Source organism: Osmerus mordax, chromosome 11, assembly GCF_038355195.1.
Source record: "Osmerus mordax isolate fOsmMor3 chromosome 11, fOsmMor3.pri, whole genome shotgun sequence".
NCBI classification, from domain to species: domain Eukaryota; kingdom Metazoa; phylum Chordata; class Actinopteri; order Osmeriformes; family Osmeridae; genus Osmerus; species Osmerus mordax.
Window position 1 is genome coordinate 3,809,141 of NC_090060.1, and position 23,429 is coordinate 3,832,569.

At 47.5% G+C, this 23,429-nt stretch overlaps 1 protein-coding gene across 1 annotated transcript; it reads left to right on the forward strand.

The window, feature by feature from the left end:
• The first annotated feature begins 1,840 nt into the window (after positions 1 to 1,840).
• ets1 (v-ets avian erythroblastosis virus E26 oncogene homolog 1) lies at positions 1,841 to 21,953 on the forward strand. Its single transcript, XM_067246412.1, has 8 exons — positions 1,841 to 2,092; positions 13,031 to 13,150; positions 13,912 to 14,112; positions 14,438 to 14,518; positions 14,807 to 15,052; positions 16,901 to 17,161; positions 20,536 to 20,654; positions 20,950 to 21,953. Exons 1-8 carry the CDS (start codon positions 2,026 to 2,028, stop codon positions 21,163 to 21,165), a joined length of 1,311 nt encoding a protein of 436 aa, XP_067102513.1. The 5' UTR covers positions 1,841 to 2,025; the 3' UTR covers positions 21,166 to 21,953.
• The last annotated feature ends 1,476 nt before the right edge of the window (positions 21,954 to 23,429 follow it).

The window sequence follows — 23,429 nt, forward strand, 5'->3', positions numbered from 1 at the left end:
CCCATGGAAAAGCCCACTAAGCTCCGGTCTAGATATTAGTCAGCAACGCAATTAGGTTTTAATGGCTGCCCTTAGGCACAAAAGGACCCAGGCTGTCCTTTTAAGAGTAGATACAAGGAGCTCATTAAGACAAAACAAAGAGGCGCAGTCAGAGAGATGGAGTGAAGGTGAGAGAGTGACTGAGGTGAAGCGAGAGATACCCCCCCCCCCCACCGTCTCCTTGCATGCCTACACCCCCCTTCGATGGCCTCTCGCTGGGAGCAGACCGCAATACCCGCAGCACCTCTCCTCAGACGTTGCCACGGCAGCCACTATCTGACAAGTGAAACCTGATTCAGGGGAAGCTAATGGGGACTGTAAAGAATCCCTTATATAAAAATCCATACATAATCAATACTCCTGGCTCCTCAGTCCCATTTGAAACGACATACACCAGCAGAATCATATTCCATGCATATTAGAATGCACCATATTGACTTGGCTAACAAGGTTTCTTTTGTGGACATATAGATTGAGCAGATTTGGGGAGATTATCGAGAATGATTAAGGATAGATTTGTTGGATGGAACCAAGCCTACTGTGTGATTTATAGCACAGCAATGTTTTGAACAAATTAATGTTCTGTTAATCCTGCCAGTTGCCATATTTCCTCCAGTAATAGTGCCTGGGAGGTTGTTGCCAACATTGGTACGTTCCACAAACAGCACACTGACTTGCATGGTGAATTGCAGTGACAATCTGTTGCCATGGTAGGTAATTTGCTACTGGTTGTTTCAAGTGGGGCCTTACTAGTCCACTTCCTCTCCCTTGATATGAATTCCATGTCTTTCTTGCAAACGCACATACAAACATGATGTTCTTATCGCCCCTTATTAGAGTAGGAAACAGGTCAGAGTCACCCTAACCTTTCCTTTCAAATGAAATGTGTCTGTGGTGCTACATGGGGGTATCGACCCACTTAACTAGACATATTTTTGTTTACTTTGGTGGTTACTTTTAGATGTGTTTCTGCTGTCCTCCTTTTCCCCATGCACCGAAGGGCATATTTGATCCTGAGCATTTTGTTCAAAGGCGTCATCCTTTTTCACAGATCCGAGTGAGTAGTTCTGTTAAAACCCAAGCTTGTATTTTATTGATCAGTACAAGGTGAACAGGAAATACTCTGGGGTGTTTATGAGGGCTGGTTACAAGTTATAGGGACGCTTGGACTTATGCAATTGGACACAGACGGTTCCCTTGGCCCATGACGCTCTGTATGTACTGCTGCCCCTCAAGCTATACTTGTCAAATACTCTTAGTGTCACCTTTTTCTGTTTAGACTACCTTAAAAGCAATGATGAAATACTGATTTATCTAAGCAAACAAAAATAAAGGGCAGTTATTCAGCCATAATATTGTGGGCATTCTTTAAGTCAAACCTTTATTAAATAAATCTGAAAGTTCCATAATTGCAGGTTTTTCAACTCACAAAACCAATCCAGACAACTTGGAAAGCAACACAAACACTCAAAGGATTCTCAACCATCTATGTGTCTAAAGGAGTACCTACTACCGTTCAAATGTGAAGGGAACAGTCCATGCGTTGTCTCCTGTAACGCGCAGAGATAATGTGTCTGTATTCTCCCAGAGACAGAGGGCAAGAATGTAATTGAATTGTGAATCACTCTCAGTCTAAACGCCGCCCATTCAGTTGCCTTGTAGGCTACATGCGCGCAGTAGAGGACAGAAACGCCCTGACGGTGGTAGAGGGAGGGAGTGAGTGAGTGAGAAAGAGAGAAGAGAGAAGAGAGAGAGAGAGAGAGAAAGAGAGAGAGAGAGAGTAACGGAGATTGAAAGAGAAGTTTGTTCAAAATAAAATAGAATTGTGGTGTAGTTCAATTGAGGCGGGAGGGCAGAAGAAACGCAGAATTGCCAAGCCAAGCTTTTGGACAATATAGGGGAGACAGCGCTTTTATATAAATTATTTCGGAACTATTGTTTCACAGAACATAGACTGCACGCAGCTGTATCAAATAGATTGATCTGATGGTCATGACGGCAGCTGTCGATATGAAACCGACGTTAACCATCATTAAATCTGAAAAAATGGACGGTGAGTAAAGAAAATAGTGTACTACATGAGGCGAACATTAGCCTACAGTACTGTTTTGAATGTAGGCTGTACAGTTGCCCTGTGTATTAATGCATTTAATCTAGTTAGGTCGGATGGGCTTCTTGAGATCCGTTGAAGCATCCTACTGTTTGTCTGGCTCTGAGTGATGCTAAGCGCGCTTTTGATAAAGTCATTTAACGGGACAGAATGTCCGTGTTGTTGAGAGAATAGCGGCTGTTCGTGGCAGGGTGGATGTACAGTATCTATCTACAAGATTGTTTGTTTAAACGACTCATGTTCTTCAAGCCTAGAGTAAGGGAAATGTATGCTTGCACCGGGGAACTGAGACATAGCATATTTTCCAGTTGTAAATTGAATCGCACATTTGTTACATGACATACATTCTAGGTGTAGACTTTTATACATTGTGACAATAAAACAGTAGAAGTGTCATGTTGACTACCTGTAGGCTACATTGACCATTAGTTGGCTAACTGTTATTTCAGTAGATAAAGGCTCAATATGTGATGTGGAGAACATGTTTTTGAAATATTTACACAACACAGTTAAAATATTTCAGCTATATTACCCAGGATTTGGTAGAGTACCTTAGACGTTTTGTGTTTCTGTGAGTGTCCGGAAGTCACGGAGTTGTCTGTAAAGCTAACTGCCCTCTGAAACAATCAGTCCTTTTACTGAAGGCTGCTTCATGCACTCCTGGTACCAGTTACCTTCCCAAAACTTTGCCTGTTCCTGCCCACTCACAGGCTGCAGGGGAGGGCATGTGGAGGGCATACCGCCCTGCACGGGAGACTGGCAGCTATGCCCAGTCATCACCCCCAGCCCCCCCCCCCCCCCTCCTCCCTTCATCACCCCTCCCTCCCTCCTCTCCACTCCCTCTCCAGAGTGGTTGAATGTGTGTCTCCTGAGGGAATCAGAGACTAACATGATGAGTGTGCAGGCCTGAGGGCTGGGTCTTCTTCCTGCAGCCCGGAAGCTTCCATGCGTACAGGGCAGGTTCAGGACTGGGGCTGGCATTATCAGACACTTTGGGAGGAAGACAAGCCCACGCTCTGTTTTTTTACTTGGTCTAGATTAAGATTGAGTCTGTGGTCTTAATTTAAATCATTTGCACTCTTTCAAGAAGTGTATATATATTTTTCTTTTGTCTGGTGGATCTCAGATGTTATTAATATTGTTGACTTAGCTGTAGTTGCCTACTGTCATAATGAGCCTACTAAACTGTCTGCAATTCCGCTGCTTGGGTGGTGTAGCAGCTGTAAAGTTGGCAAGGCTCTAGGACGTCATGGAAACACGATACTTAACCAACACCCTAACCCACTGAGCTGAACGTAGCGGTCTGATGTCTTCTTGAGGTGAACGCTGTGATGTTTTCCCCGTCTTCTCGCATGCGACACCTGCGTACTGCTAGCGGGCACACGCACACAAGTTCTCAAAGCGATGCACACGCCTGTAAAGAAGGGAAAAAGTGCTGACAGCTGCAGTTGAATTGCCAAAGTGTAACGCTGTCTTGCAAAACCATTTCGTAAGCTAGCTCCTTCGTGTGTACTCGGGTCAGCGTGTGGCTGCCAAGAGGCGGGATGGATCCATCACACACACACACACGCAGGGCACTCCTATTCACGTTCCTCACTTTTCAAACTAGATCAGTGTCCCGCTGATGACTTAAACCGCTTTTGAGCCAAATAGGAAACAGTCTAGTTCCTCAGTGGCTGAGCCATGTTAGATATTTGAGGGTCAGACAGGGTCTTTGTCTGTGTTTGAAAGGGTTAAGTGCCCCACAAAGCCACAATGCCTTCAGTAGGTTGTGTAAGCACCCCTCTCAGTTGGACATGGCTCCTGTCATTTTACCAACACGTGAAATTTGATACTGGTAACTGACATACAGTGTGTGCCCCCCCCCCCCCTTTCTGTCTTCATCTTTCACTCATACGGTACATGCACATTGACACACGAGAGTCAAGTGGTTTGAAGCACACCTCATAGTATTGTTTCTTTTCTTTCCTTTGTCGAGGCGTAGCAGTGTCAACTTACCCAAGTGTCTTTTCATCGTGAGCTCATTGAGTTAATTCCTTTTAAGTGCTTACAGACTGTCGAGGTCCAAGGTGACACCAAACAAAGCTTCTTATATTCTGGCTATTTCCACTGTGTTACAGTAGCAGTGTATTGATACGACGTTGGCTGCATGATACTTCAAACCAGCGCCAGTTATTTTCAGCCTGCCCCTGTAGCCATAACATGGCTGGGAGATGAAAACAGAAAGAGACAGAATATCTTAAGAAACAGAGATCTCATCTTAAGATGGGAGGATGTTAGATTTAAAAGTACAACTTTTTCTTTTGATGCCATCACGATCTTTCTTCTTTCTGAAACCATATTTTGTTTACCAGTCACATGGAGTGCATTAGTAGTGAGTGTTCATTTAATTCCCAAATCTGGTACGAGGGTATCTTTTTGTCACCCAAATGGAGCTGTCCCTGTTGAGGTTAGGGCTCAGTGACGGTCAGGAATGTCTGTGACTGCTTCCCTCAGTGGGGGGGAGCCGGCTGCCTTTTATCTGATGAAGACACCACTGCTTGTCTTCGCTGGCACACACTAGTGGGCACACACACACACACACACACACTACACCTCCCATGTCGCGAGCACAGGGCCCTCCCCCTTGTTGCCCGCTCGCCTGTTGACACGCTGAAGTGTGTTTTCATTTCGGCCTGGGTGTGTGTTGTTGCATAAGCCTGTAAGTTCAGGGCTGTTTTGACCATGTCAGCACCCCTTTAGGTGGTGGCTCTGAGTGTGTGTGTGTGTAATGTACCCATGTTTGAGCCCGCCTGGCAGCTTGGCAGCTGTGCAAACAGCTCTGAAGCCATCCCGTCTCCCTCTGATGTGGGTCGTTGGCTCGACCAGAACTGTAGTCAATCCAGGTCTTTTTATTTATTTATTTATTTTTCAATCAATCTGCATAGCGCCGAGAACCGGGCCAACCACGTTGTCAGTTCCAGATCATAACGCCGAGGGCTGTTTGATGTTCTGCCCGTGGTCATTAACAGTGTGTGTGACCGAATAATGTCGACATGCAAGGTTGTACTCGTGCCTCGCGGGCATCGGGCGCCCGTTCTACTGAATGGGCCTCACACATCTGCACGTAGCGTAGAGTCGCCTTTCAAATGGACGTCTGCGTGCGTCCACAATGACCCCGTCTATGTCTCTACAAATGGGATGTGATGTCACCCCATTATTCCTTAGAACTGGTGGTTTCCCCCATTCATTCGTCATCCATTCATTCATGCGTCTGTAGGCAATCCCGTCTCCTATGAACAGAGAGACGGTCATGTGTGGGCAGTTTGAGGATGCCTCTCTGGTGACTCCACACCTTCGTTTTTCCCTTATACAGCTTAGTCATGAAAGCAGGAGAGTTGCTTCCAGATATGAGTGGGGGCTAAACGGTAAGCATGTGTGGTGAACGCGAAGGTGAGGCATGCTGAGAAAGAGAGGGAGACGGCCAAAGGTGTGGTTCGTTTGATGTGTCAGAAGCCCCTGGGATTCGTGTGAAATCGTTGTGAAAACGATTTTTGTTTTAGATCTGAACCGCGTTCTTAAAACTCTCCTTTTAAAAGTTTTTTTGAGTGCCCTTAACTGTCCTCTTTTCCGTAATCATCTGCTCCTCTGAAAACGCCGTCCAAAACAAAAGGGGAAAAGCACGTTCCAGTGGCAAAAAAAAAAAAGAAAGGAGTCAACAAGCCTGGAGGTTTTCACGACGTCCTACCCCCTCCCCCTCTCCTTCTCATTCCTCCTCTCTTCCACATCCCCCTCTCTCCCTCCCTACTTTTCCAGCTCCTCTGTGGGCCACATGAGCTTGTCACGTCACCTCAGCCCTTGATGTGGCGTCTCCCTGGTGCGTTGCCCCTGTCTCATCTCCAGACGTCTCACGCTACTAATCATTGAGTCACAGACGCCCGCTGACTGCTGGCGCGCGCCGCCCACTCGACTACCCCCCCCGCCACGGGCATTTCTTTCACTCATAACCCTCCCCATTATGAGAGCGACTGGGAGTCCCGGAGGGCTCCGCACTGCCCCAAAATGGCTCCAGAGCAGTGGCCACCTACCGCCTACGCGTCCCACCATGGCCCTGGTCGCAACTATTTTAGTCCCCCCCCCTCCTTCACTGTTGCTATTATGGTTGTTGCAGTTCTACGCTTGGAAACTCTTTCTTCTTCCTTTCTTTCTTTCTTTCTTTCTTTCTTCTCCCCCTTCGTCCCAAAGTACAAGAGGCAGTCTGCTACAGACATCAGTGTTTTGTCCTGTAGGACTTGCAGTTTTCAGCGATGTTCAGTCATCCTGAACAAGGCCGGTTGAGGTCTTTGTTGGACGAAGAGCGACCCCAGATTTCTCTTTTTCCCTTTGCGGGTTAGCTTTCTGCTGGCCACCTGCTTATGGAGTCAACGTTTTGGGGGGGAGTGGGGGCTGCTTTTGTAATCAGCCGGTGTCCCAGAAGTCCCAGACGGCTCTTTTTAATGAATGTAAAACCTACTCCATCAAAACTGTATCGACAAGCAGATCGGCTTTTATAGCGGAGAGCAATCCGCTACAGCCCTTGGTGGAGGATGGGGTTAGGGGGCTGTTCTACCCTGTAGGTGTGACTTGGACTCCCACAGCAGGCTGAGCGAGGGGCCTCAGTGACGCACCGGCAAGTGGGAGGCAGGCACATGTGTTCTGGCAGGCAGAGACATAGGAGGCTGGGGCTAGGGCCCAGAGCTGAGGCTGAGACTGAGGCTGGGGGGTGAGGCGTCGCGGTATTCACAGCTGGGTTCCTCGTCTGGTCTTTCCGTATCTGCATAGTTGAGGTAGAGGGAGAGAGAAACAGAGTGGCCAGGTTGCTAGTCGCTAAGTGTTGCTAGCTACAATTACTGTAGGCGTCTGAGGCGAGCCCAAGGGCCAGTGCTAAAGAGAACTTGACTTTGACACTTCCCTTCCACTCTACTACATTGCTGGTGGGAGTTTGACGTTGCCAGGTTCTCATAAAACCCACATTAAGAATCCCTGTGTGCTGCTTTAGACCTCATAGGGAAAACCTATGAGGAATGAATGACAAATGGTGAGTATGGGAATAGGAATTTTTCAAGATGCCGGTTTGCGTCATGAATACTCTTGTGAAAATGAACACTAATGTATTCCCCAGGGGTCCAGTCATTCTTTTGATAGCATGAGTCACATTGACTCAATGTTGTTCATGCGTGTGTGGTTTTATGTATGTGTTTATGTACGAACGCCTAAATTATATTGCATGACATTATTTTCTTATCACTAGTTGACGTCGGTGTTATCAAGAAGAGAAGAAGTAGAAGATAAAATAAGTAAAAAATAAATGGTGTGTTTCTCAAACAGGAAACTTGGACTCCTTTCTCTTCAACATATGGGTTTGAGTCAGGTTCGACATTACTATTCCATTCCATTGATACATTACTTTTCAATAGTGGACAGTATATATTGAAGCTCATATCTTTCCTTTCTTCATGAGTGCCACAGTAATGTTCTGGTTTTGTTCGAAAAAACAAAAACAAAAAAAAACAACAACAAAAAAGCTGTGAGAAGCACATTAGCAATTGTAAAACACCAGTGGTATGTATGGCATGCAACATGAAAACAGTGTGGTCTGGGGGGAATACATTTATCGAGTATACATCTGTCGCCCATATCTTGCTTCCAAATGAACTGCTAGCATGAGCTACATTGTGATGTATAATTATGTACAGAACTGTGTTTGTGCAAAGAGTATTGGAAAGCATGCATGACTACAACATGGATTACAGTGAATCACGCTTCCCATTGGTTTATCCCTTTCTCATCGTATTTCGCGTTTAAGTGTCCGAAAAAAGTTTCCGGAGGAATGTGTCCGTTTGGGTGGAAAACCGGACAGGCAACTGGGTTTCTTAGAAGAATGCAAGCGCGGGAGTAAACTGTTTGTCATAGACGTTTTGTGTTTGCTTTAGCGCCTAAACAGTTCACTCAGAGCATCCCCTGTCTGTTTACACCAGTGCCGGGTCTGGGGGAAGGCTAGCTGCAAAACGCGTTGCTAAGCTAACACCACCTGCACTCTTGTGTGGTAGAACCTAGCAAAAGCCTGTGTCATGTCTTGTGGGAAAAGAGAGAGAACTAACTTCCCCTCATGTTCTCCATGTGTCTCAACCCACCAAAGTACATTTGAATGGTTGTGAAATAAAGTTGTGTAGGCTGTTTTTCACATTAGGTAAAGAGAGGAGGAATTTCACAATTATAAGACAAAATACAAGAACAGAACACCATTCTCAGAGAACTTGCGTCTAGTTGTCAGTTTGGTGTGCATGAAGAGTGAAGGCGAGTCATTTGTAAGAACTTTGTGTTTTGTCATGTTCTGAGGAAAGCTGGGAATTTCCATCAAAGCTTTTAACTGGAAGACACTTAGCATCTAGCCAGGCCCAGCCAGGAATCAATGGAGACATGAAGCTAATGTCATAACGCCAGACCTGAGACTGTGCAAACAATATGGAGGTCTTAATGCACTTCCACATCATAAGCTAATGTGATTTCAGAGATAGTGAGAGCGACGGAGGAAGGGAAAGAAAGCAGCCGTAGTATGAGACAGTAGTTTTTCTGCCAGCGACGGTAGGCTGTGCAACTGGAGTGTGGTGTTCCTGGAGAAGCCAGTGTTTGCTTTGTAAAAAGACAGTACAGTCTTTTTAGTACAAAGTCAGCAGCAGCATAATATGGCCTTTAGGTGCGTGGGCTAGCACACAACCACAGACTTGTACAGGAAGACGGTGTCCAACATACAGTGGTGGAGGCCTAAAGATAGACTCACTGTCCCAGAGCTACGTGATACTGGCCTGGACATCAACCTCAGAACGGGTGGCTGGCCCTGGGTCGGGCCCTGGGTCGGGCCCTGGGTCTGGCCCTGGGTCTGGCCCTGGGTCTGGCCCTGGGTCTGGCCCTGCGTCGGGCCCTGGGTCTGGCCCTGGGTCTGGCCCTGGCCCTTCCTCGCTCCGTCTCTGGCTCCGGGGCCTCCCACACTGTGGACGCCCGCCGGCCACTTCTATTCCTGTCCCTGCAAGCCCCCGGCGTTCTGCATTGAGATGGAAATCCAAATAGCCGCGTAGAAAACGGGAGGGGGGCTGAAGAACAAGCGGCCCTCTTAGAGATCTGAGTCTCCCCCCCCCCCCCCTCCCCTCCCTCCCTCCCCCTCAACAGCCCCCCTGCCACTTCATTACCCTCTGGGACCTGAATGGGCTCCCTTCATGTCGGCCTGGTTTATGACCTCTGGCTCTCCCAGACTGGGACAGATAGGAATCTCCATCAAAGAGCCCCCCAGATAGCGCCACCACCTCTGGACTGGCGGTTCTGCGGGGGTGGGGGCTGCCCTTCAGACCACCATAGGGTGGCTCACCCTCCCCCCCACACCACCCCCTTCCCTTGTTCTTTTGGTATGGTCCCTCGCCTCTCGCACCACAGTCACTATAGCTGAGCGAGAGGGATGTTCCATTCCTTCACCGTGGGTGTTTCGGGTTTAAAACACCTGACCCACCTTATCTCAACCTCATCAAGTGGCACCTTCACAACAGTGAACCAAAAACATTGTGATGAGAACAGCTCGCCCATACACAGCTAAAGCAAAAGAGGATGCAAGATAAAGATGGCTTGTCTGACGTATATGTTAATCTCGGAGGGAAACCAAAATAAACCGTCCCTCTAAATCACCCGTCAAGTGTTTTACTTTAGAAACACCCGACAGTTCTTCGGAAAAGACCCATATAGGCCCTCTTTTATTACACGCCCACGGCATGCCCCATATTGTGGTCAAAACCTGCACAGACACAAACACACACACATTTATATATTTTTTAGCTATATAGAGAGTATCCCACGTTGCATCATCAATGACGCCTTGCATCATTTTAGGCGAGGCGGCGCCGTCTTCACGAATGAAGGAAGTCCACTTCCGCCTGGGAGATGGCCCGTTTCCTGCTCTGATGTCACCTTGGGCGAGAGAGAGAGAGAGAGAGGGAACGAGAGTACACTCTTTAGTCCTCTCATTCATCTCCCCCTCTCCTCCTCCTGTCCTGTGATCGGCTTCAATTACAGCCCGATGAGTCACCCCTCCGCTTCCCACACACACACACACACACACTCCCGACCTCGCCCCATCTCGCCTGGGCCTGTCGAGGGTCTCCAGTTCCCAAGGGCTGTAGCCCCCCGGCCGAAAAATCCCAATTTCACGCCCTCGCTCTGGCGCACAGGCAAAGGATGCTGCTAATTTGGTTCACGTGTGTGTGTGTGTGTGTGTGCATGTGTGCCACTTTCTCCTTGACTCTCCCGACCTGGGTGTGTGAGGTGTAAGGCAGAACCTTCATCCCTGCCAGGCAGGTTGGTGGGGGAAGGGGGGAGGGGTCGTCCAAGCGGTTGATATCTCCTCGGCAACCTAGGAGGGGGAGGGGATGGAGACACCATAGTGGCAACCCAGCAGACCACTCACCACTCGTCCATCCATCACACGGTGATGTCACTGGGGAGGAGGCGATCGATTCCCTATCCGCATGTCGCCCTCACTCGTTTTGCACGTGTCGTCGCATCGTCTTTTGGGCCGGCACCGTTGCCATCCTGCCATTGGTGGACAGAACGAGGGAACGGAGAACGTTCTAGCGTTCCACCGTCTCTCATCCTAATGGACGGGCCTCGTCTTGGGTCAAGACAGACTCCAATCATCCAGTGTGGATCAGGCTGGTTAGGAGACACTTAACGCTCAGAGCCTCTGACCCTGCCATCGCTAATGGTTCTCACACAGCCATTGAAACCGTATCAGGACCCCGCCATTTACCAGAGGCTAAAGACCAAAGCCTGCCTCTTTTGTTAATGGACGCTGTGCATTAGCTATCACACACAGCTGCGATGTGGGTTTATGCCATTAGCACAATGCTTCATTTCTCTATGCTCGGAATTAGAATGGTTTTAATGCATGCTGAAAACCTTCATATTAAGAGACACAGGGAGCTTCGGGGATCAATATATATATTTATGGGGAGAGGGGGAAGGACGAAAGCGGGGACCAACTCGTCTCCATTCATTCCGGAAAGGCGAGCCGTAGCGCTCTGTGAGGCCATAGCCCACGCTGTCTGAAGAAAGCACACATTGGCAGATGGCATCGCTCGCCAGTGCTATCCGCCAAGCGTTATCTGTCTCTTGCTAACGAACACACAGTCCCGGAGTCAAGAGGGTCATGGCGTTGTTGGTGCAGGAAGGCCTGGTGACGGTTAGAGTTCATTGAGATGTGCAGGGTAAAGGGCTCTGCCTGACATAATATTATTATTATTATTGACCTTTTTGCAGGTAATTCTCCATGTGGAAACACTGAGTCAGGCCAGACAATTTCTAGCCCCCGCCCCTCCACACACACAGACATGCGCACCACACATTTACAGGGGCAATGTTCCTCTGATCCTTCTCTCTTTGTGAATTTGGCATAACGTAGCCTGCCAGGTTCCAGTGAGGAGACAGATGGAGGGAGAGGCAGGCAGACAGACAGGCAGACAGACACGGAGCAACACAGACAGGGCTAGGTCTAGTTCCCCTGTCAGCCAGCCTGCCAGCGCTGGGTTATGTCGGCGCGACTGGCGAATCAGGGACAGCTGTTGAGCATTCCAAGAGAGTCCAGGACGCTGGCCCGTCCAGCAGAGGAGAGGCCAGAACATCTGGGAGAACGACACCGGCGATGTGAGAGAGAGAGAGACGCAGAGGCAAAGCTGACGCAAAGCATACGTCAACTTATTTTAGGGTTGCTTGTTCTGCACTGCAGAAAGTGTTCCTTGTCGTTGAATACTTTTTTGTGGCGACTTTCAAAGCACATTCTTAGAGGGTCGTCTCAGTAATCTGTAGCATGCACTGTCATTCTCTCTCCATTGCGGAAAAAAGTGGTGGGGTTGCTGTTTAAATCAGTTTTTTTCGTATTTTTGTGGCATGGGGGCTTTCCCCTGTCTTCCTCCCCCCCCCTCGCCTGAATCAACTCCCTTTCTAACACCGCCTCTGTCTCCTCCAGCCTCCACAGACCAGCCAATCTAATTAGAGCACCGCCAGTCATCAGGCGCTGTTTAAAGCCATCAAAGACTCTCCTTGTGTCCAGCTGGATACTCAATGTGTGAACTGAGAACACTGTGTGTGTGTGACCGCGAGTTGTCGCCCCCCCCCCCCCCGTCGCCCCCCGACACACACGCACACACACACACACCAGAGGCCAGGGTGACATCATCACCTCACTCCTGACATTTGACCCTGACTGTTTGACCCAATGCCTACCCAGGGCAACAGTAGCCTTTCTGTTTGCGCCCTAACTGTGTGTCTGTGTGACCAGGGGCTGAATTAGAGGGTCCGGAATGATCTCAGACAGACCCCAGGCTTCACCCTGTGTCCCACCCAGGCAGCCAGTCACTTGTGGGCACGCTCCTTCAAAGCAATTCAGCGTAGCGACTTCTAGCGTCTAAATATCAGGCGCGTATCCTGTGTCCTAGCAAAACACAGAGGCACCTGGACAACACACAGCAGGGGAAACGAATCCATTTTGCCCAGAAAGGGTGTGTTCCTGCGATTCACTGAGCACTTTTGCGACAGCTGCGACATTTAATGGATTAGATGGGATGTCGATACACTGTCTGTTTGAACAGGATGTAATGGCTGAGCCAAGAGCTTGATCACGATGGGAGAGGAACTGGAGCTAAAGACCGAAAGTGTGTGTGGCTACTACGGTGTGTCCGGTTAGTGAGACTGACCCCCTCCCTTCTCTTTGCCTCCCTCCTCTCGCTCTCTCTCTCTCTCTCTCTCTCTCTCTCTCTCTCTCTCTCTCTCTGTCTTTCTTTCTCACTCTCTCGCTCGCTCTCTCTCTTCTCTCCTCTCTCTCAGATCTGGAGTGTGGAGACGTGCCCCTGCTCACTCCAGGGAGTAAAGAGATGATGTCTCAGGCCCTCAAGGCCACGTTCAGCGGCTTCACAAAGGAGCAGCAGAGACTGGCCATTCCCAAAGGTACGGCGGAGCGCTGTGCCATCTAGCTCTCTCTCCCTCAACTGTCTGTCTGGTCACACGGCAACACACACTATCTCTTAGAAAATCACCCACCCCAAAACACATTGACATACTGCCGAAAGCTAAGACACTATCCATCACTAAATGTAACTATGTTACATTTAGTTACATTTAAATGTAACTATGTTACATTTAGTATGTTCTACAATGTTATAATGATACCCATACTAATGATGAACAACACTTGGCTATTTAGGAAGTACGCAAATGGTATTTCTGCTTTTGAATGATGGGTGTTTTGGCCGTCCTCACACCGCCTTGAATTAGCCGGGGGTTTCCTGTCTATTAAGTGCCTATTTGCAGACAACTGAAACTGCTGATTGTTTGTGGTTGCACTAACATGCATATGGTTAGGGGCAGCCAAATACCTCATTCTCTAATGTCTACGTAATGTCTACAATAGACTGGCCTACATGTTTCGTTTATCAACGGCCCAAAATATTCTAAATACAAATCCATTGTGATGGCATCGCAGTGCGACGTCTCTTCACTATTTATACGAAGCACGAACGAGGGGAGGTTTCTTACCGAGACGTCGGTGAAGGATTTTACGGCTTTGTCCATCACACCGAAGATCTGTGTTGCAGCTCATGGGAAGTGTTCAAATGAGATTCCGACAGACCCCGGGCTCACCGTCGCGCGGTCACGCTTCCACACCTAACTCACCAAATCAAGTCTTGGCTTGCCCCCCCTTTCCCCAGATCCCAGAGTGTGGACGGAGGGTCACGTGAGCGAGTGGCTGGCGTGGACGGTCAATGAGTTCAGCCTGAAGAACGTGGACTTCCACAAGTTCTGCATGAACGGCGCCGTCCTCTGCGCCCTGGGAAAGGAGCGCTTCCTAGACCTGGCCCCTGACTTTGTGGGCGACATTCTCTGGGAACACCTGGAGATGCTTCAGAAAGGTAAGAGGCATTGGAGCCAAAAGGCTGCAAACCCACGGCCGTATCTTTCATCAGTGTTGAGAACCGTTTACTCAAACAGCTGGGTCAGAAGGACATCTCGAAGAGCGGATGCAAACAATAGTCTAGTCCATGCTAAAAGGCCCATTTTATAGGCATTGTTAGCATTTAACACCGTAACAGGAGCCAAAGAGGAAAGGAGAATTACCTCAGGTCATTAATCTTTCATCAGTCAGGCCCGACACTCGATGCAGCTTTTCACGGCAGTTATACGATACATGAAATCAATGACGGGGTTAGTGATGCTCATAATTTATTTTTCATGAAGAAGACACAAAGCATTTCTCCAACGCCAACGGCCTGACCTCCAGCTTCCAGGAATCCCGCTATAGCTCAGACTACTTTGTCAGTAAGTACCTCTGAGGGGGATAAATACTGTAGATGGTCTGTTTTGTAACTAATAGATCGTCATTTTATTCTAATATCCATTTTGGCACACTACTTAATATTGCATGTGAGCCCATTTATTCATCCTTGTTTGTTTGTTCATTTATGTGAGTAGTTCTCATGCTGTGTCGTAATTGTCAGTTCTAATCACCATGACTTTCCTGTAAAGACATGAAATTGTTCCAGATTGCATAATCCTTCTGTGTCTCCAACCCCCCCCCCCCCCCCCCCTCCGTTCCTGTTTCTCAAGGCTACGGCATTGAGCACGCTCAGTGCGTCCCTCCTTCGGAGTACTCCGAGCCCGGCTTCATCACCGAGTCCTACCAGACGCTTCACCCAATCAGCTCGGAGGACCTGCTGTCACTCAAGTACGAGAGCGAATACCCCAACGTCATTCTCCGGGACGCGCCCCTCAACCCTCTGCAGGGCCACTACTTCACAGTCAAGCAGGAGGTGGTCTCCCCTGACAACATGTGTGTGGGCCGCATCAGCAGAGGTGAGTGGACAGTCGACCTCAGGTCGACAGGAGCTCGCATGCAGCAGAGGCCGTTGTTAGACGTAGTGTAGTCGAGACACTCGCGTGATCGATTTCACCATTTATTCATATACGTGAGAATAGGTTTAACATTGGCGGAATGGACGTCCATGGGGAAGCGCTCCCTGCCTTCACTGCAACATGCGTGACGTGAGGCAGGGAGCAACAAGTTAAATCCAGACACAGACCGCATGGGGGAGAAGGGGACGGTGGTGGGTGGCAGCAGCGCAGAACACTAAGGTAATCGAGGACGCGTGTGCGCGCGTGTGCGACTTACAGCACCGCCTATCGAGCTGAGCCTACGGGCTGAGAACACTGCGATGGGCGATATGACGCGCGCTGCCCGAGTGCCACGCCTGAACTTGCTTCGCTCATCTCTCACTGAAACCCTGTGTGAGGCTGACGTCAATAACTGGAGCAAAGACCAAGTCTAGTTATCTTTGTGAAAGACGATTGTGCGCGTGCGTGTGCGTGTGCCCACATGGATGTGTGCGATGGTGCTGCTGCTGTCAAAGCTTACCCAGCCACAACAGTGTGTGTACAAGGTGAGGAGAAAGTAGGCAGTATGGTTTGTGCTTGTGGTTCCAACAAACCCCCCCCCCCCACCACCCCCGCTCGCATGAGACGAGGTTTGGGAACCCAAAAAAACAAACAACAAAAGACGAGATCAGTCTATTGTTTTCCTGTCAGTTTGAAACACGAACAAACGCGAACAAAGCCAGACAGGTTGAAGAACGTTACCTTCAAACCTTTCACCTAAAACACCTCAAGTGCGAACCTTCAAGCACGCTGTGCTTTTTTTTTTGCCCCTCTTTGTCTCACGTCTCGACCTTGAGGTTTTCTGTACTTGGCGTCAACCCGAGTCCGCCAGGGAGCACGGGCGTTCTCATGAACCGATCCCGTTTGCTCGGACCACAGGCACATCTGCTCGCTTTCCCCTCTTGATAGTTTGGAGAAGAATTAGCAATGTGGTTTACATCGATACCAGTAAAGCTGGGATTTTCTTTCCCCTCTATCCTCCTCAGCTGAACAAATGAGCAGGAGTATGATGGATAGAGTTAGCCACAGTACACACATTCTCTCCAACGGCCTGGGCATTTGCCCGCAAGGTACGTCCAGACATCGAACATCATAAATCCAAAGAATTCCTTTTCTTTTTTTTTTTGGTGGGGGGAGGGGCGGTCGGGGGCCTGGCATTGAGCTATTTCTCGACGTGGGAAAGTATTTGTGGCACAAAAATGAAACCCAACATGTGGCTTCAATTTTTCACAATTGGAAGATTTTCGGGGCGTAAGTTGGTGCACTGTATTACGTTTCGTACTTTAATAGCTGGCAATTCAAAGGGTCCTCTTATCTTTTTCTTATCCGGCGGCCAGAAATAGCGAGGAGCCATTTGTGCGATCGTCTTCCAATTAGTCTGAACTAAATGGCAGCTCTACAAGCGAAGCAGAGTGTGAAATAGAGAAACGCGGCAGCATACAGAAACAACGAGCCTTGGTTGAGAAAAAGAGAGAGAAGGACTCATTTGCTGCCGAAGCCTTGTGGGTATTCCTGGTGTAAATATTGTCTCTGAAGCTGCAGCTTGAAACAATTAACATTCTACCGCTGCATTGGTGGCCTATTTCTATTGGAAGTCACAAATTGTCAAGTCCATTGTCTACGTGGTCCTAAAATGTGTAAAGCAATTCAATTCCTTTGATCCGAAGCGCGGCTAAAATACCTTTTCAGGAGCAACAACACTCATGAACTCTTGTGATCTTCTTCTGTCCCCCCCCCCTCTCCCCCCAATCCTGTCCTCCCCACCCCCAGGTAAGCTGGGTGGCCAGGACTCCTTCGAGAGCATCGAGAGCTTGGAGAGCTGCGACCGGCTCACCCAGTCCTGGAGCAGCCAGTCCTCCTTCAGCAGCCTACAGCGGGTCCCCTCCTACGACAGCTTCGACTCGGAGGACTACCCCAGCGCCCTGCAGGGCCACAAGCCCAAGGGCACCTTCAAGGACTACGTGAGGGAGCGTTCGGACCTCAGCAAGGACAAGCCTGTCATCCCTGCCGCGGCCCTCGCGGGCTACACGGGTGAGATTACCTCCACAGGCACACGACCGTCACATGATATAGTAGTGTTTTTGGGAATCTCTGCTTGTAAAATGTACACCAGTACCTTGTCTATTTTAATGTAGGTATATCAACAAATTATTATTTTTCTTAGATGATTTGACAGCCATAGGTCTCCATTGGATATGGTATTAGATGTATTGTAACGTAAACTACTGGTTTTGCATGCACTGTGGTAGCAGGTGTGGGTGTGCCTCAACATAACTGAGGTAACTTAAAAGAGGAGTTCAAAAACACCTCCAACCTTAGCTGGCTCAGAGTTACGCACCTTACAGGAAACAGGAAGAACGACAACAATCATTTGCAGCTCCCCTGCCCTGTTCTCTCCACCTTGCACCTCTTTCTGTCTCATCTGCACACTTTTTTTATCTATGTCCCGCATCTCGACCTATTTTCCAAGTTGTCTTAGCAACGCGTGCACAGCAAAAGAAAGAAAAAAAAATACCCACCTCTGTTGATTTATCTCTTCATCTCCCCAAGCCTATTTACGATTAGTATACGCCTCCATATTCTATTTAAATGTAAAGGTGCCTGACAAGTCTTAAAACACAATCTCTTGGATTCTTTATTTTAGTCTTTTATGGCGGGATTGTAGTGTGGAAAAGTAGAATTACATTCAATGTTGCCTTTTAATGTTTGCCAGTTTGGACAAGACCTTCAGAACTGAAACTCTTACACAACACTATGTCTACAGGCACTAAACACAGAATCAAACCTTCCTGATGAATGTTTCAATTATCAAGAGCAATGGAAGGTTTGCTGAGTATTAGAAAAACATCTGAACTGTCACCTATTCAGCTGAAATCTTGTGGGGCTTTTCTGCTGTGAGGTAATTGTAGTCATAAGATTGTTAGTAGTGGAAGGGGGAAAGCCAAAATCCGTTCTGTACGTCACTGACAATGTATGCTTAGATTTGATTATGTTTTGACCTGGGGTCAAGTTAATTTGCAGTCCCCAAGGTAATGCTACTCACAAGACCTCTATTAAACGGTGCGTCATTCATTCATATATCTATCTCTTTTATTGTATTGTCTAAAATAATTCAAATGGAAATGTAGGCCTAAAGAAGTTACACAAACCTTTGAATTCTGATGTAGTGCAGATAATGATAAAGTACACTCAAATGCCGAGGATGAATTATGATTTTGTAAATGTGATATTTGGACCACGTTTCCTACATGACGGTACAAAAACACACATGCAGATGCCTTCGCCAAAACGTATAACCTTGCAGGCGTGTTTCTAATGACAATGGTTGCCAGGGCAGCACAGAAACCCATTGAGATTCTAACGCATGTTGCACATTATTTCTGCTGGTGGGACCCCACTTTTGCAGAGCACCTGGAGGAACGCAGAATGAGAAAGAGAAGAAACCAAAAATTGAGGAAAATATCATAAATTGGCGGATAAAGACAAGGTCTGTCTGGCCTCAGTCGGCAATAGCTGTTAGTACACATGCCGTACAAGCAAGTAAGTCCACAGTAGAGGCCCCCCAAAGAATACATGCATAATCTCATGCAGCAAGTGACGGCAAGATGAAGTAAAATATGTGGGCGATGGAGGGTAAAAGAAAAAAATGGCTGTGAACAGCACGAGCGAGAAAGGGAGAGCGGGTGTTGCAGGGAGTGGAGCTGCAATGGAAAATATGCAAAATGATATATCCCAACAGGATGTTTGTTCAAATGGGCGTCTCTCGCGCCACACCAAATACAGGCACATCTCGTTCTCTGCACAGCCTTAGCAGGAAAGCGATAAGAGGTGAGAGATAAGTCAGACTGTGAGGTTAAATGCTTTTCATATCCAGTCACACCTCTTGACACTTCTGGGGTTGTCTGACCACTCTCTGACTCTCATAGACATACGCGCGCGCATGCACGCACACACACTGTTTATCTCGCCCTCTTTCACCCACACACATGCTCAACGCTTTTCTTTTTCTAGCCATCTCCATCTCTTTCTCTCTCTCTCTCTCTCTCTCTCTCTCTCTCTCGCCCCTACACCCTCATTCGCTACACTGTAGTCTTTTTCAATGAAGGCCATTGTGAACACTCATATTTTTGGAAAGCTTTTTTTTATTTTTATTTTTTTTTGGAAGGGGGTTCAACTACATTCTCGCGTGAGAGCACAAGGGGGGGGGGGGGGGACGACTGCTAAATGGGCACTGTATCTCCCTTATGTGGGCCCACTGTTACAGTAGCAGACTTCATGGAATGCGTCTCAAAGCTCTCAGTGTTCAGGAGACCCAGTGCGACTCCGTCTGTTGGTGTTCGGCGAGTCGAACACCAATTCTCCCATTTCACTGCGCGTCTGTTCTTTTCCGAGCGCGAAGGGCTTGGATGTATGTGTCGCTCTCGGGCGCAAAAACCACAGGCCCATTTCTCTGAAATTGTTAGTGTGTGTCTTTTTGACTCTTTTGGAGAGGCAGCTGAGAAAACCTGCTGTTTCTTAGCCGTTGCTGAGGAGGTGCTACATGAGTAGGTGTGGCTGTGAACTCACAAGCCAAGAACAGGGGGGGTTGTCATTGCACAGAAAACCACAATATCAGAGTAACCAGATCAGGCAGGCTTTTTTATGGTTCATTGTCTCCTCCCCCCAATACAAATGTAGTGACGTCGCTGTCAAGGTCATCCTTTTATTTTGCTCAATTTGTTGAGCCTGCAAAATGCATTTGAAGACCAGGTGAATGCATTTCACTCCAATAACAGAATAAGTATTCTGTGCTAACCTGGACATTAGCGGGGACTATGCAACCACTGTCTACTTAGAAGATACCGTACTCGCATCTCATTCAGCATTCTCCTTTACTCACTTACTCAGTCACACACACACACACACACACACACACACACACTCACTCTCTCGTACACACACACACACACACAGACACGCATACACATGCTTGGATGAAGTCATGTCCTCAGATCTGGGACATGAACAGCCATGATTTCATCATCATGGTATTCATAGGAGGAGACAAAAATATGCTACGGAACCTAGCCAACACATGTTTCTCAAGGCAGCTACACATGCTGCTCAAGGCGAACAGACAGAGATGAGCCATGAATGGGCTCCTTGTGCTGTAAAAGACATCTTTATCCCCACTAATTCGGTCTCAACTTTTCACATTGTCTCCTTTAAGGGTCAGATGAATGGCCCAAGGCAGTCAGTTAAATCAAAAAGCGTGAACAGAACTGTTCCAAATGCTACACTGACATATTATGTCACCTACTTATCTGAAATGTGGACAGTTTTGTGTGTTTCGCTTTTCTTATTCTCTCGAAGCATGCTAGCGAGCACCGTTCTAATCGCTGTCGTCATCTTCCTCTGCTCTGCAGGCAGCGGGCCCATTCAGCTTTGGCAGTTCCTCCTGGAACTCCTGACGGACAAGTCGTGCCAGTCCTTCATCAGCTGGACGGGAGACGGCTGGGAGTTCAAGCTCTCTGACCCCGACGAGGTGAGAGGTCACGACCCCCTCCCAGACCACTGTCACATGGTCGGGGGCTCAGAGTGGTTTGACAGATGAGTTTTGACGTCTTCGTATTTTGGGGTGTTTTGCAGGATGTTGTCAGTGATGAGGGAAGGGTCATTTACTCGGACAAACAGAATTGGAAAACAATTTTATTGGTTTATAAATCCAAAACTTTATCTGGATTGTTGTCCGTAGTTACATAATAGGGCAGTTTGGAAGTGTATCACATGGGTATTAGGCACTTGTTACACTATGTAACCGAACGCTCTTTGTGACTCAGGTGGCTCGGCGGTGGGGAAAGAGGAAAAATAAGCCCAAGATGAACTACGAGAAACTGAGTCGCGGCCTGCGCTACTACTACGACAAGAACATCATCCACAAGACCTCGGGCAAGCGCTACGTGTACCGTTTTGTCTGTGACTTAAAAAGCCTGCTGGGATACACCCCTGAGGAGCTCCACGCCATGTTGGACGTTAAGCCCGATACAGACGAGTGAAAAACTACAGGACAAAGGAAAAGAAGGACAGTGTAAAAGCAGCCAAGAAGACTAGGGGCTCAGAAAGTGTTCTTTACTATCCGGTAGACTGGGCAACCATTTTGGGACTTAAAAATCTAACTGTGGTCTTTGAAACATTTTGAGCTCATGTCAGGCAACATATTAAAATGGAGCACATGCCAACAGTGAAAATTCATATTCTCTGTTGCTTTGGCGTCGTGTATGAATATTATATACAGGTATAACTGAGCAGCTCAAGGTGAATGGAAAGCTGTTTGTTTGAATAGAGTGCCCGTTTTGCCTAAGTAGCACAAGAAACTGACTTTGAGAAAGAGGGCTGTGAAGGAGACAGAGGGTGATTCATTGTAGGGTGGACATTGCATGAGAGGAAAATTACTGCTATGAAATCTGTTGCCAAAATAGAAAATGGAAATATGTTGTATTTACATGCTCACTGTTTCTCTGCCTCACTGCACACACAATAGGCATGGGTAGAGTTCTCAGCTTGGACCAAAAAAAAAAAGTGTTTTATTTTATTTTGTAACTATTGTTTTAGAACCATACTGTATGTTTGTGCCAGTATTATTGTTAATGACTCCTGTTTGGAGCTTACAGAGGCTCAGAAAGAGGGCTGTCTTTTTTTAAACAAATGAAGGTATTGTGAACCCAGAAGATATTCTGTGTGAGGTTAACCGTACTCCTGTTTTGTTCCCTTCACGAGCCTCAAAATGCAAATTTGGTTATCAGACGACACTAGACACTGGCCATTTTTCTCGTTTTCACATAGCTCACAAGGGCGCCTTACTCATAGCAAGAGTGCTTGATAGACAGCCAACTGAAAGTAACCGTTGCTTTAAAAACTGACGCTTTCACCTTTGCACATTTGCCGTCCTGCTATAGAGAGACAGTGTTTTTGCAAGACTATTCATATCAGCATGCATGTACAACTCGTACACCAGTATGAGGATGGCCGGTCAATTCGCATAGAGAAGATCAGGCATGAGTGCCATGCTGTTCCAATGCTCAAGATGTTGAGGGCGACAGTGTAGCGAGTTGCATCCTGGGTCAAGGCACTGCTTGAGAAAAGCTTTTGGAATGTGTATCGAGGGTACTGTGCTACGAAAGTCCCACGTTAGTGTTGCGGCACAGTACTTCTGAAGGTTAAGGCGTTTGTGGAAATTTGCGAGCGAGGAGGTGAGGAGAAGTCAAGGCCGTCTGCGACTGTCTGAGGATGGGTGTATCAGGAGGCTGCAGGAGATTGGTTGGGTAGACGTGGACAGGGAACTAGAGATTGGTGGTTGATAAGTGACGTGTGATTGATAATAATTGACAGCAAGGGTGTGGTTTGAGTTCTAGCAGCACTGCATCGCTCGGAGGCTTTTGCTGAATGAAGTGTAAATAGACGCTCTTGTTTTACCACTGTTAAAGGAGGGAAGAATCCAAATCATTGACAAACGTGTCAACTTCAAAATGTACAGGAGAAGCGGGGGGGGGGGGTGCAAGTGGCATTACTATAAATGGTATTTTGTAATTCATAATTTTCTGTGCTTTAGACAAAAAAAAACGCCCTACTTTGGTTATGGAATGGATGAGCAAAAGTATATGAACGTTTTTATTTTGACAGTCTAGCTCACTTGGACCACACAGTGGATAGCTGGTTAGGTTTGGAGCAGTGGCTCCACTTTTGTCAGTTCAGTGGGACCAATACTCTACGCCGGCCTTATGGGAAAAGCCAAAGTCAAGAAATATCATCTTAAAATAAAAATGTTATTGTTTACAGTGGATGAATGTTACCCATACTGATGAGAATAGCTTTTGAAATGTCTATTTGTACAGATTGTATTTCATAAAGCTTTATTAAGACCCAGATTAAACAAATAAGCAAGAGACAAAGCAGGAATAATAACCAAACCCATGTGAGGTCTTTGGCAGTGGGGCTGTGGGGTACCCTCCACCATGTTGGAATACAGGGACCAAAAAACTGTACTTTTTTCTAGTTTTATCTACTTTGATCTATCTGGGATAGTGCTCAACTTTGAGACTATGCCAAGAACTTTCCCTTGTACTGCATATTTTGTGCTCTCCAAATTCTGAGAAAGAGATACTGTATCGGTGTGTTGTAAATGATTATTTGGCCAACAAGCTACAAGATTGGTTTCTCAGTTATCAATTAGCACAAGCACGCAAACCCTCACACAGTACATGGAAACCTGCTGTTTGATATGAATGTTTTGGCAGGTCAACCTTTAGTTGCTTTGATTTAG

What these genes read in the sequence shown, in the direction of transcription:
- ets1 (XM_067246412.1), top strand. Translation starts at nt 2,026, where the DNA reads ATGGTCATGACGGCAGCTGTCGATATGAAACCGACGTTAACCATCATT. An exon ending in TAAATCTGAAAAAATGGACG is followed by an intron (nt 2,093 to 13,030) that starts GTGAGTAAAGAA and finishes CCTCTCTCTCAG; the next exon opens with ATCTGGAGTGTGGAGACGTG. An exon ending in AGCTCTCTGACCCCGACGAG is followed by an intron (nt 20,655 to 20,949) that starts GTGAGAGGTCAC and finishes TTTGTGACTCAG; the next exon opens with GTGGCTCGGCGGTGGGGAAA.